Source organism: Bufo gargarizans, chromosome 1 (genome assembly GCF_014858855.1).
Source record: "Bufo gargarizans isolate SCDJY-AF-19 chromosome 1, ASM1485885v1, whole genome shotgun sequence".
Taxonomy (NCBI): domain Eukaryota; kingdom Metazoa; phylum Chordata; class Amphibia; order Anura; family Bufonidae; genus Bufo; species Bufo gargarizans.
Genome location: NC_058080.1, coordinates 755486028 through 755504995, shown reverse-complemented (window position 1 = coordinate 755504995; position 18968 = coordinate 755486028). Strand labels below are relative to the sequence as shown.

The 18968-nt window shown below is 46.5% G+C and overlaps 1 protein-coding gene across 1 annotated transcript in view; it reads right to left on the bottom strand.

Moving 5' to 3' along the window:
- C7 (complement C7) overlaps positions 1-14356 on the bottom strand; it is a 55344-nt gene extending 40988 nt beyond the window's left edge. Inside the window, exons 1-5 of the mRNA XM_044276699.1 lie at positions 14216-14356; positions 6102-6175; positions 4124-4199; positions 3629-3770; positions 2394-2535 (exon numbers count right to left, since the gene is read on the bottom strand). Of these exons, the coding sequence (XP_044132634.1) occupies positions 2394-2535; positions 3629-3770; positions 4124-4199; positions 6102-6175; positions 14216-14341 (560 nt within the window). The 5' untranslated portion in view covers positions 14342-14356. The remainder of the gene's footprint in view (positions 1-2393; positions 2536-3628; positions 3771-4123; positions 4200-6101; positions 6176-14215) is intronic.
- Positions 14357-18968: the final 4612 nt, after the last annotated feature.

Here is an 18968-nt window from a genome sequence, read left to right as displayed (position 1 = left end):
CACAGACCTCCTGCCACTTTGTGTCTCCTCCACCACAGAGCTCCTGCCACTTTGTGTCTCCTCCCCCACAGAGCTCCTGCCACTTTGTGTCTCCTCCCCCGCAGAGCTCCTGCCACTTTGTGTCTCCTCCCCCACAGAGCTCCTGCCACTTTGTGTCTCCTCCCCCACACAGCTCCTGCCACTTTGTGTCTCCTCCCCCACAGAGCTCCTGCCACTTTGTGTCTCCTCCCCCACAGAGCTCCTGCCACTTTGTGTCTCCTCCCCCACAGAGCTCCTGCCACTTTGTATCTCCTCCCCTGCATAGCTCCTGCCACTTTGTGTCTCCTCTCCCATAGAGCTCCTGCCACTTTGTGTCTCCTCCCCCACAGAGCTCCTGCCACTTTGTGTCTCCTCCCCCACAGAGCTCCTGCCACTTTGTGTCTCCTCCCCCACAGAGCTCCTGCCACTTTGTATCTCCTCCCCTGCATAGCTCCTGCCACTTTGTGTCTCCTCTCCCATAGAGCTCCTGTCACTTTGTGTCTCCTCCCCCACAGAGCTCCTGCCACTTTGTGTCTCCTCCCCCACAGAGCTCCTGCCACTTTGTGTCTCCTCCCCCACAGAGCTCCTGCCACTTTGTGTCTCCTCCCCCACAGAGCTCCTGCCACTTTGTATCTCCTCCCCTGCATAGCTCCTGCCACTTTGTGTCTCCTCTCCCATAGAGCTCCTGCCACTTTGTGTCTTCTTCCTCACAAAGCTCCTGTCACTTTCTTTCTCCTTCCCAGCAGTAATCAAATGGTCAAAGACCGAAAATCCCTGTAGGGGTACTACTGTACGTGAATCAAAATTATATACATTATTAGATTATTGTTTAAAATACTGGTTTCTAACAAACCATGAAACCCCACAACACTAAAACTCTCAGGTGAAGCGCTGGTTAACTACTTGTTAATTTAAATCCCTGCAACCATGTAGCAAAAGGAATCTGAGTGGCTATTCATTACATGTGCCGTTAGCAAATGCTCCAATTGAGATATGTCCCTATAGGGGAATATGAGTTGGCTTTGCCACTCTCAATACATCATTTTAGAATTTTATGTTTATGTCTCCAGGGTAATAACTCAAATTTGCATTGCTAATTGGCCCTATATTTAGCCAGTTAAACTGTAGCGTGCACACACTTCCCAACAAGGAAAGCCACACTTGTTGCAATTGGGTATAAATGTATTTTCATGTATACAAGAACCAAAGCGCCAAACACCTGCCTAAAAAAGCGCCTAACACTACTCCCCACCCGACATGTTTTGCCGCTTCCCAGCAGAGCTTCTGCTACTTTGTGTCTCCTTCCCAGCAGAGCCCCTGCCACTTTGTGTCTCCTCTATAGCAGAGCTTCTGCTACTTTGTGTCTCCTTCCCAGCAGAGCTCCTGCCACTTTGTGTCTCCTTCCCAGCAGAGCTCCTGCTACTTTGTGTCTCCTCTACAGCAGAGCTCCTGCTACTTTGTGTCTCCTTCCCAGCAGAGCTCCTGCTACTTTGTGTCTCCTCAACTGCAGAGCTCCTGCCACTTTGTGTCTCCTCTACTGCAGAGCTCCTGCCACTTTGTGTCTCCTTCCCAGAAGAACTCCTGCTACTTTGTGTCTCCTCTACTGCAGAGCTCCTACTACTTTGTGTCTCCTCTACTGCAGAGCTCCTGCTACTTTGTGTCTCCTTCCCAGCAGAGCTCCTGCTACTTTGTGTCTCCTCTACTGCAGAGCTCCTGCTACTTTGTGTCTCCTCTATAGCAGAGCTCCTGCCACTTTGTGTCTCCTTCCCAGCAGAGCTCCTGCTACTTTGTGTCTCCTCTACTGCAGAGCTCCTACTGCTTTGTGTCTCCTCTACTGCAGAGCTCCTGCTACTTTGTGTCTCCTTCCCAGCAGAGCTCCTGCTACTTTGTGTCTCCTTCCCAGCAGAGCTCCTGCTACTTTGTGTCTCCTCTACTGCAGAGCTCCTGCTACTTTGTGTCTCCTCTACTGCAGAGCTCCTGCTACTTTGTGTCTCCTCTACTGCAGAGCTCCTGCTACTTTGTGTCTCCTTCCCAGCAGAGCTCCTGCTACTTTGTGTCTCCTTCCCAGCAGAGCTCCTGCTACTTTGTGTTTCCTCTACTGCAGAGCTCCTGCTACTTTGTGTCTCCTCTACTGCAGAGCTCCTACTACTTTGTGTCTCCTCTACTGCAGAGCTCCTGCTACTTTGTGTCTCCTTCCCAGCAGAGCTCCTGCTACTTTGTGCCTCCTTCTCCACAGAGCCACTGCCATACTTGTGTCCTCTCCTTTACAGTTTCCACTTATAGAGCCTCACCATTTGCTCTTTCCTTACCTAATCCCTGTCACTTTGTGTCCTCCCTTCACCCACAGAGCCCCTGCAACATTGTTTCCCCCTTACCCCAGTCCAGTTAACTCTGTATTGGGGGGGTATTTATCAATGTCGCACACTTTATGCCGCTCATCACAGTTGGCCTCATCGCTGCTGTCTTCTTCACAGTCATGATCGCCATTACACACCAGAGCTTTACTGATACACTGACCTGAAACACAGAGACAGAGAATATCACTCCCCTCATCCTGGGTTACACAGAGGAGGGCAGAGATTGTAGCAAAAGTCATCCAAGAGCAGAAGACATAATATCTGCACACAAGTGTCATCGTGACATTTTCCAAAAAGTTGGGTTTTTCTTTTATGTTCATGTTCATATTATGCTCATGTTCTTAGCTGCAGACCCATCGCAGTGAGTAGTGCAACCAGTAAACTGAATGGAGTCACAACCCAACTCGCAATTTTCCATGACCATGTAGCAACCTGTGAGTCACGCTGCGACACCATTCATTTTGGTAGCTACACTGCTACATAGTGGTGGTTGGTCACGTGATGGGTGTTTGTCATGCCCTCCTCGGACTACGTGCGGAGGTCTGCCAGATTAGCAGCACGTGTCTAGTCTTTTGTTTTGTTTTGGAGTCGAGCTAGATCCGCCTCCCTTCAGGTGCACTGGGTGGGGTCGTTGGTTTAAATTACACCCACTCCCAGTGTTCCGTGCAGGTTATAGCTTCTGTCTGGCTCTGTGGAAGTAAGGAAGGAAGGATTGGCTGTTCCTGCTCAGAAAAGATAAGTTGGTTGTTGTTTTCTTGTTGTTTGCTGTCTAGGCTGTTAGAGAGACACCTCTCCCCTCCAGGTTCTGAGGGAACAGGCTGACTCTATTCCCCTTCACCATCTCAGGGATTTTAGGGTATTTTCAGCCAAGGCACGAGGACACGTTATTCCCACCTTAAGGGTCTGAACGTGGGCATAGCAGTATAGGGAGAGCTGGTAGGGATTTGTCAGGAGGTGACTCTGATCCACAGCTTTTTGCGTAGATACTTGTTTGTTTATTTTTCTGTGTATCTGATATCCTGTCCGCCGTGACAGTGTTGCGGCCAAGGTGGCCATATGGCACCATCCTTCATGGAGAAAATTGAAAAGGCGAACGCACTTGGCAGTGGCGTGCCCCCAAGCAGCACAAGGCCACTGAGTCCAGCGCATGGCTGCGGTGGTGCATGTTTAGTTTATACGGTCTATCCAATGTGTAGATACCATTTACAAATATTGTTATGTATCACTGTTTGTGTCAATTATAAGGACATTACCTGAGAAGCATCTAAACCTGGCCCCGCAGCCGTCCTCTATAGGACATCCTTTGGTGGGAACACAAGGCTGAGTCTCATAAGAACTTCCAGTGCATTCCAGGCCTCCAAACTGGGCGTAGACCTCGATGGTCCGTCTGCGGGTCTAGATGGGAAAAAGTGAGAATGTGACTTCAGTCCTTTACCACGAAAAGCAGCATTAGAAGTTGTCTCTATAGCGCAACCTAGTGGAGGAAGTTACTCGACAGTCAATGTCCACTGGGTGGAGCTACAGAGGCAACTTCCTATTCCTTGGAGGCAGCTAATCTGCATATCCTTCTTTCCCAGGAAGCATTGCATGACTTCTAATGTTCCCTATATCCATTCTGATTCTCTCCACAAGGAGAAACAATACGGAAGTATGTAAACCAGCTAGTCACAAAATATACAGATTTCTATACCCAATTGGGGTCATTGACATAGACATCAGCACCCTGTAGGTGTGACGAGGTGACATACCTGTGTCTTAGAGCAGCCATCACATTCTGACCAAGGTCCATAGGGGCCCCATTTGCAGTTCACTTTTGTCACACGTCTGTAATATATAATGTACGAATGCCACATTGTTACACATATCCTCTGGCACCATAATAAGTAACATTAGTATATAGCAGAGTCACACTGGTGTTTTATTAGACCACTCGGAGGGCCCCTGATGGGACACACAGATTATTTCAATCAGGTTTTTGTTCCCAATATTTTTATATGTTATGATCTATATAAAGCAATCCTGAAATACTGCAGTTCTCACACTGGCCACTAGAGCACACAATTGGCTAACACTTCCTGTTTCCTGAAGCTAATCTGTCTGCTTTGCTGTATAGACTGGGACAGAATGAATAGAGTCATCTCATTATCATTCATGGGGATATATATTACAGATTGCTCATCCCATTATTATGAGAGGGCAGGGGAGGTAATGCCTATCTATTGTACAACATGGTTGACTTTAAAGCGGCACTGAGATTTCAACAAACTTGCAGTAGTCAATAGGGCAGTGTGGGGAATACGAGGACTAACACTATTTAAGGCTATATCACTTGTATCTGACATTTTTTAGCAGTTTTCCTGTGCATAGAGAATGTCTAGTTTGCAGATCTCTCATAAGACTAGTGAATGGAGACTAGCTGCCATCCACTGCACACAGTAAAGGAAAATCTCCTTCCTAATTGTTTCACAGTCAATCAGAAGCAGCCTCAGGAGAATGGAGGACATTACAGAGAGGTATGAGGTGTATTTCTTGTGAATAAAGCACTTGTGATAAGCTATAAGCTTCCTATGTAACTATGTAGTCCTGCTTGTTTGTGTGTGTCTCCTGAGTTCCTCCTCACTCCACCCCCTCCCCTCTCCATAGACTTGCATTAACAAGTGTAATATGATCTTCCCAAAGAGATAGTCTGTCCTGGAAGGGAAGGGAAAGGTTGGCGTGGAAGGCATTTTTCAAAGTGAAAAGCAATTAGCGTGTTGGGGCTGATACAAATCTCATAAAAGGAGAACTAGAGATTTTTCTGATAAAACACATTACAGAGTTTCTTGTGGTTACTTGTACTATTTATGCGAAGGTGTGTAACTTCGTGGAGGGGGGCCCCGGCTTCACTACTCTCTAGGAGCCAGAACGAAGATCGACTCTCTCATCTGGATGGTTGGAGAATTCATCCATACCACCAGCATCACGATAAAGAGTCCCTGGCCCGCCAGGCGAGGAGCCGCAGTGAGCAGCCATGTCATGCACAGCACTAATCATCATTAGCACCGAGTGTTATCTAATTAGAGCTGCTGCTTGTGTGGAGACAATACCGCAGATATTCGGGGTAATTACCCGCGTCGTTCAGCAACAAACATTCCTGCAAATGCAAACAAATTCCACGTGGAAGCCGCGGTCGGATGTGTTCAATATTCATGTTTTGTAGCTCTTGAATGTGTTCGCAGTTTTTTTTGTTTTTTTTACTTGTCTTCTCATTATATAGTCACCTCCCTATCATTCTGGGTTCTGGATTTCACAGTCTGAGTGCTCCACACGAACCATTACTCTCAACATTTGCATTAGAACTCCCATTTCAGGTCAACAAACCTACAAAAAGCTGGAGGGTTGGGGGCTATGGTCACAGTCAGGACCTATACTGCTGATAACGGCTATCCTGAGGATGTAATGTGCTCACAATGATTGTCACTGCCCCTCCTCCACAGCACATGAGAGTTCAGTGCCTCATACCTGCACATTAAAAAACTGCACTCATATGGCTTCCAAATATGGCAGGAGTCTCGGGAGTCTAAGATTCAGTCCTAGAATGTCAGTGCTCTTCAGGTTGGGGGGTCACCAAGCTTCTGTCCTGGGAGAAGCCACCATAAATGTCCCTCCTGCCCAGCAGCAATGCACCGCCCGACAAAGAAAGCCTAAACTCTAATTCTCATCTCATTGTTTGTCTCTGATCCTTACCTCGAAAAGAAACCCCAATCAAATCCGTTCCCATCTCCGATCTCCAAGAGCAGCACAAAGAAGAGCAGCCGATGCTGGGGAGGGAAAGAAATACGTTCTACTCGTTACATATATAATGGAAGAATATTGGCTATTGTACCCACTATAGAAAAGACCTCAGATCTTACTGAAAACATGAAAAAATATGATCTTTAAAATGATTGTACTGTGTCATCAGATTGTTTTTTTAAGTTTAATATCCTGCACTGATTCATTTCTTAACACATCTTTTTATAGGCCGTGGCTTCATTTTTATAATACATAGCTAAGAAACCTCTGCATTGATAGCTACAAAATAAAATGTGCTTCCTTCTGCCACCACTAGAGGGAGCTCAGGAGATTACTGCATACAGATATATACAGTCACCACTAGAGGGAGCTCAGGAGATTACTACATATAGATATATACAGCCACCACTAGAGGGAGCTCAGGAGATTACTGCATACAGATATATACAGCCACCACTAGAGGGAGCTCAGGAGATTACTGCATACAGATATATACAGTCACCACTAGAGGGAGCTCAGGAGATTACTACATATAGATATATACAGCCACCACTAGAGGGAGCTCAGGAGATTACTGCATACAGATATATACAGCCACCACTAGAGGGAGCTCTGGAGATTACTGCATACAGATATATACAGCCACCACTAGAGGGAGCGCAGGAGATTACTACATACAGATATATACAGTCACCACTAGAGGGAGCTCAGGAGATTACTGCATGCAGATATATACAGCCACAACTAGAGGGAGCTGAGGAGATTACTGCATACAGATATATACAGCCACCACTAGAGGGAGCTCAGGAGATTACTGCATACAGATATATACAGCCACCACTAGAGGGAGCTCAGGAGATTACTGGATCCAGATATATACAGCCACCACTAGAGGGAGCTCAGGAGATTACTGCATACAGATATATACAGCCACCACTAGAGGGAGCTCTGGAGATTACTGCATACAGATATATACAGCCACCACTAGAGGGAGCGCAGGAGATTACTACATACAGATATATACAGCTACCACTAGAGGGAGCTCAGGAGATTACTGCATACAGATATATACAGCCACCACTAGAGGGAGCTCAGGAGATTACTACATACAGATATATACAGTCACCACTAGAGGGAGCTCAGGAGATTATTGCATGCAGATATATACAGCCACCACTAAGGGGGAGCTCAGGAGATTACTGCATACAGATATATACAGCCACCACTAGAGGGAGCTCCGGAGATTACTGCATACAGATATATACAGTAACCACTAGAGGGAGACCAGGAGATTACTACATACAGATATCTACAGCCACCACTAGAGGGAGCTCTGGAGATTACTGCATACAGATATATACTGTACAAGCACCAAGGGGAGCTCAGGAGATTACTACATACAGATATATACAGCCACCACTAGAGGGAGCTCAGGAGATTACTGCATGCAGATATATACAGCCACCACTAAGGGGGAGCTCAGGAGATTACTACATATAGATATACACAGCCACAACTAGAGGGAGCTGAGGAGATTACTGCATACAGATATATACAGCCACCACTAGAGGGAGCTCAGGAGATTACTGCATACAGATATATACAGCCACCACTAGAGGGAGCTCAGGAGATTACTGGATCCAGATATATACAGCCACCACTAGAGGGAGCCCAGGAGCTTGCTCCATACAGATATATACAGCCACCACTAGAGGGAGCTCAGGAGATTACTACATATAGATATACACAGCCACCACTAGAGGGAGCTGAGGAGATTACTGCATACAGATATATACAGCCACCACTAGAGGGAGCTCAGGAGATTACTGCATACAGATATATACAGCCACCACTAGAGGGAGCTCAGGAGATTACTGGATCCAGATATATACAGCCACCACTAGAGGGAGCTCTGGAGATTACTGCATACAGATATATACAGCCACCACTAGAGGGAGCTCAGGAGATTACTGAATACAGATATATACAGCCACCACTGGAGGGAGCTCAGGAGATTACTGGATCCAGATATATACAGCCACCACTAGAGGGAGCCCAGGAGCTTGCTCCATACAGATATATACAGCCACCACTAGAGGGAGCTCAGGAGATTACTACATATAGATATACACAGCCACAACTAGAGGGAGCTCAGGAGATTACTGCATACAGATATATACAGCCACCACTAGAGGGAGCTCAGGAGATTACTGCATACAGATATATACAGCCACCACTAGAGGGAGCTCAGGAGATTACTGGATCCAGATATATACAGCCACCACTAGAGGGAGCTCAGGAGATTAATACATACAGATATACACAGCCACCACTAGAGGGAGCTGAGGAGCTTGCTCCATACAGATATATACAGCCACCACTAGAGGGAGTTCATTTCATTAGCTCGGCATCCATATCACAGCACATGCTGAGGCAATGCTCCATGTTATGAACTAGATATAATAATGTGGACCACAGGACAACCCCCACGGATTCCTAGAATTAGTCCTGACTACCGGACCCAGTTTCCATGTGCAGTCTCCAGGACTCGTCTAAGTAGCACTGGACGACTGGCGGTTGTGTATTAAGAACCTATCAGCCACATATGCTGTGTGTGCTGAGACCTCTGTAGGGCCCTGTGGCCCCATTATTGCAATGCTCTTTCTATCTGAGCTGATGTTGGAGCCTGCCCTTCCCCCCCGTTTAGTATAGTTCACCATCTACCATGGAACCAGGAGGCTGCCATCCGTGTCCACAGTCACAATGAGCATGTATAATGTCAGCCATTATAGGAAAGGGCGTCGTGTAATATCTCAGCTGGGCGCTCGCTACTCCTGCATTCAGGCAATGAGCATTCAATCAGTGACATTCGCGCAGCACTTACATATCACCTACAGACATGCTACATGCGCTTACATATCACCTACAGACATGCTACATGCGCTTACATATCACCTACAGACATGCTACATGCGCCCAGCGCTTACATATCACCTACAGACATGCTACATGCGCGCAGCGCTTACATATCACCTACAGACATGCTACATGCGCCCAGCGCTTACATATCACCTACAGACATGCTACATGCGCCCAGCGCTTACATATCACCTACAGACATGCTACATGCGCGCAGCGCTTACATATCACCTACAGACATGCTACATGCGCGCAGCGCTTACATATCACCTACAGACATGCTACATGCGCCCAGCGCTTACATATCACCTACAGACATGCTATATGCGCGCAGCGCTTACATATCACCTACAGACATGCTATATGCACGCAGCGCTTACATATCACCTACAGACATGCTACATGCGCGCAGCGCTTACATATCACCTACAGACATGCTACATGCGCGCAGCGCTTACATATCACCTACAGACATGCTACATGCGCCCAGCGCTTACATATCACCTACAGACATGCTATATGCACGCAGCGCTTACATATCACCTACAGACATGCTACATGCGCGCAGCGCTTACATATCACCTACAGACATGCTACATGCGCACAGCGCTTACATATCACCTACAGACATGCTATATGCGCGCAGCACTTACATATCACCTACAGACATGCTATATGCGCGCAGCGCTTACATATCACCTACAGACATGCTATATGCGCGCAGCGCTTACATATCACCTATAGACATGCTATATGCGCGCAGCACTTACATATCACCTACAGACATGCTACATGCGCGCAGCGCTTACATATCACCTACAGACATGCTACATGTGCGCAGCGCTTACATATCACCTACAGACATGCTACATGCGCGCAGCGCTTACATATCACCTACAGACATGCTACATGTGCGCAGCGCTTACATATCACCTACAGACATGCTACATGCGCGCAGCGCTTACATATCACCTACAGACATGCTACATGCGCGCAGCGCTTACATATCACCTACAGACATGCTACATGCGCACAGCGCTTACATATCACCTACAGACATGCTACATGCGCGCAGCGCTTACATATCACCTACAGACATGCTACATGCGCGCAGCGCTTACATATCACCTACAGACATGCTACATGCGCGCAGCAGCGAGACGATGGTAACCACAGGTCAGCTCCTGATACCCAGCGACAGAAGGTCTCCTTGCACCTGGACGTATACCGCACAGTCGCAGGGAATATATGGCGGACCGGGCACAACAGATGACTTCAGCCAATTAAAACAAGGGCTTTCCATGACTTTCCTCAGGATAGGGCATCAGTATCTGATCTGTGGGGGTCTGACACCGGGGACCCCCGCTGATTAGCTGTTTGAGAAGGTACTGGTGCTCCTGTGAGCGCTGCTGCCTTCTCTCTACTCACCAAGCACAGAGCCGTACATTGTATAGCGGCTATGCTCGGTATCGTGCTCAGCCCCTTTTATTTCTATGGAGCTGAGCTGCGCCTAGGCCACGTGACCGATGAACGTATCGTCACCGGCCTAGGGAATGCTGCGAGAGAGCGGCAGTGCTACTATGAGCGACAGTGCCTTCTCAAACAGATCATCGGCGAGGTCCCCAGTGACAGACCCCCAACGATCAGATACTGATGACCTAGATGAGAAGGGGATTTATAGAAGTAAAGTCTAATCTCTGTGTAAATGAAAAGATCTGCAACTTTCTAATACTCTTTTTGTTTCAATTGTTCACAACTATTCACCATTTCCAAGATTACCGGGAAAACTAATTTCCATTCAGAGACAGCAATCCTGTCCACAGCTGAGAAGTGGAGCCAATTGTATCCAGTGTAGACAATGCTCTGTGAGCTAAACAGCCCAGACTCCAGACTGATACATTGTAACAAACTAGCACAGTTGTATCCAGTCTAGACAATGCTCTGTATCAGTCTGGAGTCCGGGCTGTTTAGCTCACAGAGCATTGTCTAGACTGGATACAACTGTGCTAGTTTGTTACACTGTATCAGTCTGGAGTCCAGGCTGTTTAGCTCACAGAGCATTGTCTAGACTGGATACAACTGTGCTAGTTTGTTACAATGTATCAGTCTGCAGTCCGGGCTGTTTAGCTCACAGAGCATTGTCTAGACTGGATACAACTGTACTAGTTTGTTACAATGTATCAGTCTGGAGTCCAGGCTGTTTAGCTCACAGAGCATTGTCTAGACTGGATACAACTGTGCTAGTTTGTTACAATGTATCAGTCTGGAGTCCAGGCTGTTTAGCTCACAGAGCATTGTCTAGACTGGATACAACTGTGCTAGTTTGTTACAATGTATCAGTCTGGAGTCCGGGCTGTTTAGCTCACAGAGCATTGTCTAGACTGGAAACAACTGTGCTAGTTTGTTACAATGTATCAGTCTGGAGTCCAGGCTGTTTAGCTCACAGAGCATTGTCTAGACTGGATACAACTGTGCTAGTTTGTTACAATGTATCAGTCTGGAGTCCGGGCTGTTTAGCTCACAGAGCATTGTCTAGACTGGATACAATTGTATCTACTTCTCATCTGAGAGCAGGACGAGCTGTGGACTGGATTACTGCCTCTAAATGTATAAAAATTAAATTCCTTAGTGAATAATACCTTTTAATGGCTAACTAATAAGATGGTGACAAGACGGAAAGCTTTCCAGATTACTCAGGTCCCTTCCTCAGGGATGTTATTACCCGGTGTCTGAAGATTCCCATTATTACACACATAAATACATGAGAATAATAAGGTAGATGAGACAACTGAGGTGAAGCAGGTCCATGTGGGTGGAGGGGAGAGGGTTGCTATACACTTACAGATAAGGAGAGTGGACATTTCTTTGTCCCCTGATATATATCCAGTCCAGGAATGTGCTGACCCTTAGGAGGTCTGAATTCTTAAATAGGTTCTCCAGGCTTTTACTATTGATGACCTCTCCTCAGGATAGTTCATCAATATCAGATTGGAGGGGGTCCGACACCCGGCACCCCCGCCGATCAGCTGTATGAGGAGACGGCGCGCGCAGTGTGCACGTGCCGTCTCCCGACTGTCTTCCTGCTGCTGTCTATGGCAAAGACCACAGACTGCCGCGGTGAACAGTGCACTGCGCGCGCCGTCTCCTCCTCATACAGCGGATGGGCGGGGGTGCCCGAGTAGTCTCGAGAGCTTGCAGTTTTGTCATCATCCGTTCAGTTAGCCATTAAAAGGTGTAAACCACTGAGAAATCACAGTTTTATATCTTATGCTTACTGGCTAAAAGACGGTACAAAGACATTTTTTTTTTTGCCTCTGAATAAAGTGTTTTTATTCATTGACAGCAAGCAGAGATATTGATAACAATGAAGAATTGAAACATGTAGTCTATCAGAAAATTGTAGAACCTTTCCAGTTCCAATATAAAACTGGATAACTTTTATAATGCAAAGATCGGGATCTTTCTTTGCGATGAGTCTTCAGACTGACTTTAATGGAGGGAGAAGAATTTTTGGTAATTTTTATTTTTTGTTCAGATTAAAAAAACACTTAAAAGTGATGGAAACTGGTGTCATTAGTCGTCGGATAAGCCTGGAACAAAATACAGAAGTAGAATATTTGGCAAAACCATTGCAGTCAGACAGGATGGACCAGTCAAGTCTAACAGCACCACCTGCAGGTGAGAAGAGGTACTGCATCATGTCACCAAATTCTATCCTAAGCCTCATGCAGACGTCCGTGGAACACGGTCCGTGAGATACCAGACTGGCATTGCAGGAGTGCACGGCGTCACTGGTTGCTATGACAACGTGCGCTTCGTGCCGCCACTGTTGTACAGTAATACAGAATCCATAAGACGGAAGGACGGATCCGTTCTTCTGCCCATAGACTTGTATTCTTTAAAAGGCGTTTTGTTTGCTCTCCATCCTAATAGAAGTCTATGGGAATCAAAACGGATCCGTCTGGGTCCCGTTATGCAAGACGGAAAGCAAAGTCCTGTCGACAGGGACCCAGACGGATCCGTTATGCTTTCCCATAGACTTCTATTAGGACGGAGAGAAAACGGAATACTTTTTAAAGGCTTCCGTTTTGCATTCTGTCTGGGCATTGCGTTATTTTGCGTTATAACCGAAAGCCATAACGGAATCCCTAACGCTAGTGTGAACCCACCCTAACACCCCTGGGGTCTCCAACCTGCGCCTCAAAAGCTGCTGTGAGAGCACAACCCCCATCATGGAGTAGGGTCATATGATGGCAGTTGTAGTGTAATCGCATGATCAGAATCGTCCCCTTTACACAGAATGTCCTGATGATATGGCTGCGGCGGGTTTACCTTGGAAACCGTCAACAGGTAGCGGGCTGCTGTTTACTGACTTGGACACAAATATCGCTTCTCGCGGTTCTTTAAATTTTTTGAAAAATAGCAAAAAAAAAAGGTGCAGGGGTCGGCTGGTTACAGAATTGCATGCGCAGTACAGAGGCGGTCACCATTCACATCAGTCTCTGTCCTAAAGAGCTGACAATCTAATCACCCCCCATCTCTCACATGCACCGCGGCCAGTTTCATACAAAGCCGAATAACAGGAGGAAACTAGAGTACCCAGGCAAAATTGTCGTGGAAGAGGCTAAACATGAGCCACAGCTGAGGGTTTGCTACAGTGTGTCCGGTCTAGACAATCCTCTGTGAACACATACAGCTGCACAAATCTCTCTCCTGTCCCCCCGCTGATAGTTTGCTACAATGTATCAGTCTGGGCTGTTTTGATTGCAGAGGTGGATACATTGCAACAAACTCTCAGCTGTGAGAAGTTTTAGATCAAGGGAGAAAAAAAAAAAATATATATATATCAAACCCATTAGTCGACCCCCGTGGTCCGTCTACCAAGACTCAGATGTAGCAGAGCTGTTCTTGGCCAAACCTCATGTAGTTTCACAGTGTGATGGATTTTTTACATAGGACTGCTGGTACCATCACAGGACAACCCTTCGCACAGGAATGTAGACAATGTAGCAGAGCTGAGTCTGTTGTCCCTTGTCTCATGGTGAAATTAATTTTCAGCTCTCTTACATAGGACTGCAGGTAATATTACTGAATTATCTGGAGCAGTCGCTGTCCCCTGTGTGTCAGGGATGATCCCGGGGACTTACCTTCATATCTGGAGGATTTCCTCGCTCCTGGAGCTGCTGTCTGCTGCAGTTGGAGTTCAGCCTGGAAGTGTCGGGCTCCTGAGATAATCCTCTATCTGTATCCTGTTTACTGAAATCACCGCCCATTTCTCGCCCTGAACTGCCCCCACCGCTATAACATAGGATATCCTATAAATGTATGATCGGTGGGGTCCGACCTCGGGGACTGAGCACTAAAGTGACGCAGCTATGGCGCTATTCCGAGCACCAGATACTAGTGTAAGAGGTGACCTGGCGCCTCCCAAGTAAATGTGGTGCCAGATGAGGTGCAAGCGCTCGGACCCTGCTGGTAGAGGCCGGCGCCCACTGGTAACATAGGATATACCGTAACTATCTATGTGCCATAGAAGTAAGAGGTGGAAAACCCACACATGTATATAGTCATCATCTTTATTTATATAGCGCCAACATAGTCCGCAGAGCTTTATGTCACAGTGATAGGATTACAGCCAGGAATATCTAATTTTGGGAAAGCTGGGTGACAGACAATGTGGCCTCCGGCCCACCTTACACATCCATGGCTTCAGCAGCAAAACATCCCCTGCTGTAATATAGCTTACCCCGAAACTGGACTGGATATAGCAAGAAAGAAAAATATTCAGATGCAACTGTATCCAGTGTAAACAATGCTCTGTGAGCTAAACAGCCCGGACTGCAGACTGATACATTGTACCAAACCAGCACAGTTGTATCCAGTCTAGACAATGCTCTGTGAGCTAAACAGCCCGGACTGCAGACTGATACATTGTAACAAACCAGCACAGTTGTATCCAGTCTAGACAATGCTCTGTGAGCTAAACAGCCCGGACTCCAGACTGATACATTGTAACAAACTAGCACAGTTGTATCCAGTCTAGACAATGCTCTGTGAGCTAAACAGCCCGGACTCCAGACTGATACATTGTAACAAACTAGTACAGTTGTATCCAGTCTAGACAATGCTCTGTGAGCTAAACAGCCTGGACTCCAGACTGATACAGTGTAACAAACTAGTACAGTTGTATCCAGTCTAGACAATGCTCTGTGAGCTAAACAGCCCGGACACCAGACTGATACATTGTAACAAACTAGTACAGTTGTATCCAGTCTAGACAATGCTCTGTGAGCTAAACAGCCCGGACTCCAGACTGATACAGTGCAACAAACTAGTACAGTTGTATCCAGTCTAGACAATGCTCTGTGAGCTAAACAGCCCGGACTCCAGACTGATACATTGTAACAAACTAGTACAGTTGTATCCAGTCTAGACAATGCTCTGTGAGCTAAACAGCCCGGACTCCAGACTGATACAGTGTAACAAACTAGTACAGTTGTATCCAGTCTAGACAATGCTCTGTGAGCTAAACAGCCCGGACTCCAGACTGATACAGTGTAACAAACTAGTACAGTTGTATCCAGTCTAGACAATGCTCTGTGAGCTAAACAGCCCGGACTCCAGACTGATACATTGTAACAAACTAGTACAGTTGTATCCAGTCTAGATAATGCTCTGTGAGCTAAACAGCCCGGACACCAGACTGATACATTGTAACAAACTAGCACAGTTGTATCCAGTCTAGACAATGCTCTGTGAGCTAAACAGCCCGGACTCCAGATTGATACATTGTAGCAAACTAGCACAGTTGTATCCAGTCTAGACAATGCTCTGTGAGCTAAACAGCCCGGACTCCAGACTGATACATTGTAACAAACTAGTACAGTTGTATCCAGTCTAGACAATGCTCTGTGAGCATAACAGCCCAGACTCCAGACTGATACATTGTAACAAACTAGCACAGTTGTATCCAGTCTAGACAATGCTCTGTGAGCTAAACAGCCCGGACTCCAGACTGATACATTGTAACAAACTAGCAGAGTTGTATCCAGTCTGATCTTAGTGATTTAGTGGCACCCGCACAGCAAGCTCTCTGAACACCTAACCACTCGCCCTCCACTAGCTACAGCTCTCACATGCAGCGTCTAGGCTCGACGCGTTTCATCTAAACAGATTCCTCAGGAACAATCAACATAGCAAGATTGAAGAGCTCGTAGTGGACTTAGAAGACGCCACCACACTGGTGTAGTGTGACAGCATAAAGCGCCACTGTGGCGGCGTGAAGCGGCCGCGCAAACCGCCAGAATATAAAGGAGGTAAGACACCCCTCGGGGAGGCAGGAAGAAGGCAGCCAATGGGACCCGAGCAGGGAGGAACTCCTTCACTCTCCGTGTCACCAACGCTGCGTACAGTAAAACCCGTCTCTTCCCGGACATTTAAACAATAAATATGGACAACATGGGCGGGTAGGAAAATGAGCTCTTTTAGTTTTGTCGCACCTATTACTTGGCCTGGCTAAATGTAGAGGGAAGGAGTATTATGCAAAAATATGTATATATGTCTCTTATAATATACATATGTATATTGGCCCCGTATGGCCAGTATGGGCCCAGCATGTGGGTGTATATACAGATATGCATATCCCCAGTAATGCATGTCTGTATATATATACTTAAGTGCTGCCCATGTATGCCCCAGGATATACAGATGTATGTGTGTGTGTGTATATGTATATATATACATATGGACATGCCCAAATTGTCTATGTGTGTGTATGTATATATATTTATATATACTTATATAAATGTGCCTAAATACTGCCCCAGGTTGGTGTATGTGTATATATATGTATATAGATATGCCCCAAGTATCTATATAGATGTATATACTTATATATTGCTGGCCGGAGAATGGCCCCAATAGAATGGCCCCAATCCGAGTGCCCCCCCCAGCATAATCCTCCTGCTCTCCTGCGGGGGGGGGGGGGGTGACACCAGATGGCCGGACAATTATGTCCAGCTTTGGGTCACTTCAAAGGGCAAGGGATCATTAAGATCTTTTGGCCTTTTGGTTCAACCTTTCCAGAAGTGCTGGAAATGTTTAACATAACAGATAGGCTAAACAAATGTTCCCCTGCCTCTGTTACCACCCCCGGTGTGATAATTACAGCACCTGGGGTGTGCAGGCGCTTCCCCCGCCTGGAAGCATGCTGCACATTTTTCCAGGCACGTGCAGGGACGAGCGGGACGGTGCGGTGACGTCGTAATGCCGCGCGGGCCCACGTGTCCTTGCACGGGCTGCACGGGAGCGAGCGCCGCCGGATTTAAATAGTCCGGCGGCACTGCGTTTTTTTTCAATAGAGCCGTGCAGCCCTCTGGCATGGAAGAATCATCTCCTGGACAACGAGCTGGCTAAGTATCAATAACCACTATACCACCAATGCATTTAACCCCTTATTCCCTACTTCATTTACCCTCCCTGCATTCTTCATTTAACCCCTGCCCTGCTGCCCTTGTACCCCGGCATAATTGACCCCTTTATCGCCAACGATTCCAACCCATTAACCCCTGTAGTCATTGCCCTGCATTCCCACTGCCTCTTGAACATATCCATGGCCTGCATGTCCCTTGTAGTGCCATATTGATTGTGTTTCCCTGCCTTGGCCTGCATGTATTAACCCTTGCAGTGCCACCATTTGTGTCTCGCCATAGGCACAGTGTGTAGCCAGGTTAGGCTGTTGCTGAAATATACGTATGTAAGTGTGCAATGTATAGCTAGTTTGTGGGGTGGAATTATATTGTACTGTGTGTAGCGTAGTTTAGGATTGTGTTTATTGTTGTGCTAGTACTGTACTGTGGTGTGTGCGTCTATATGTATATTTATAACCATTGATATATAAATATATATATAGATATAGCGTAATAAATATTTCTTTATTCATAACACACAGTGTATTGTAGCAGTAAGTCGCACGTAGTTTAGGTCAGTAAATAGGTAAGGCAACACAGTCAGTTTTCATTTAAAGCATCAATAGACGACTCGCTCCTATTTATGAATATTAATTATTGAGATGAACACAAAATATCAATAATTTATATTTCCTTTAACACTAAACAACAAATCCAGTCCATGTTTTTGATAATACAAACCTGCGAGTGCGATTTTTTGAAATGTGTGTTTAAATATATTCCCCTTATTTTTACCTAATAATAAATAAAGTGCATTAGTTTTAGCGCCTCCAATTGTCCGCGATAGTAGTTCAGAATTGAGACGTTTACCAATAATATTTTTTTCTTGAGCAGTGAAAGGCATAGAAGTTTTTTTTTTCATGACTTCTGAAACTATGGCAGGATCCCTCTGTATTATTACTTAGGGATAATCCGGTGCCTCGTGCGGGTACAAAACTGAGGCAGTATGTGTGATATGGCGCCTGAAGGGCACGGGACTAGGCACAAATCCTGTGAAAATAATTGTCAGGATGGCAATAGGTCTGGTCCGATCCCACAGTAGAGCAAACTGCGGACAACATTACTGTTGGCTATAATAAAAAGTAGTCAGGAAACGCAGGACCTCACAGCTTGCTGTGTATGGGGGGCACATAGCCACAGACCAGTCAGAGCGCCAATGTTCACCCCTGTCCCGGGGCGTTGCTAGAGTCTCAAAAGATCCGGGGCCCAAGTCCTAATGAATATGGCCAAGTTCTCTAAGTCTCCCCCCACCCAAGCATTTTGCTGCACTTGCTATACAGCAGCACAAAACTCTCACATCCAGGGCCTCCAGGTGACGTCTCCTCCGATGTAGATCTTCTCTGTCATCATCTTCTCCATTAGCTCCGGACGCCTCGTCTCTGCAGAGTGTGACACACAGACATCTTAGATTTCTCACATTTCTATCATCATC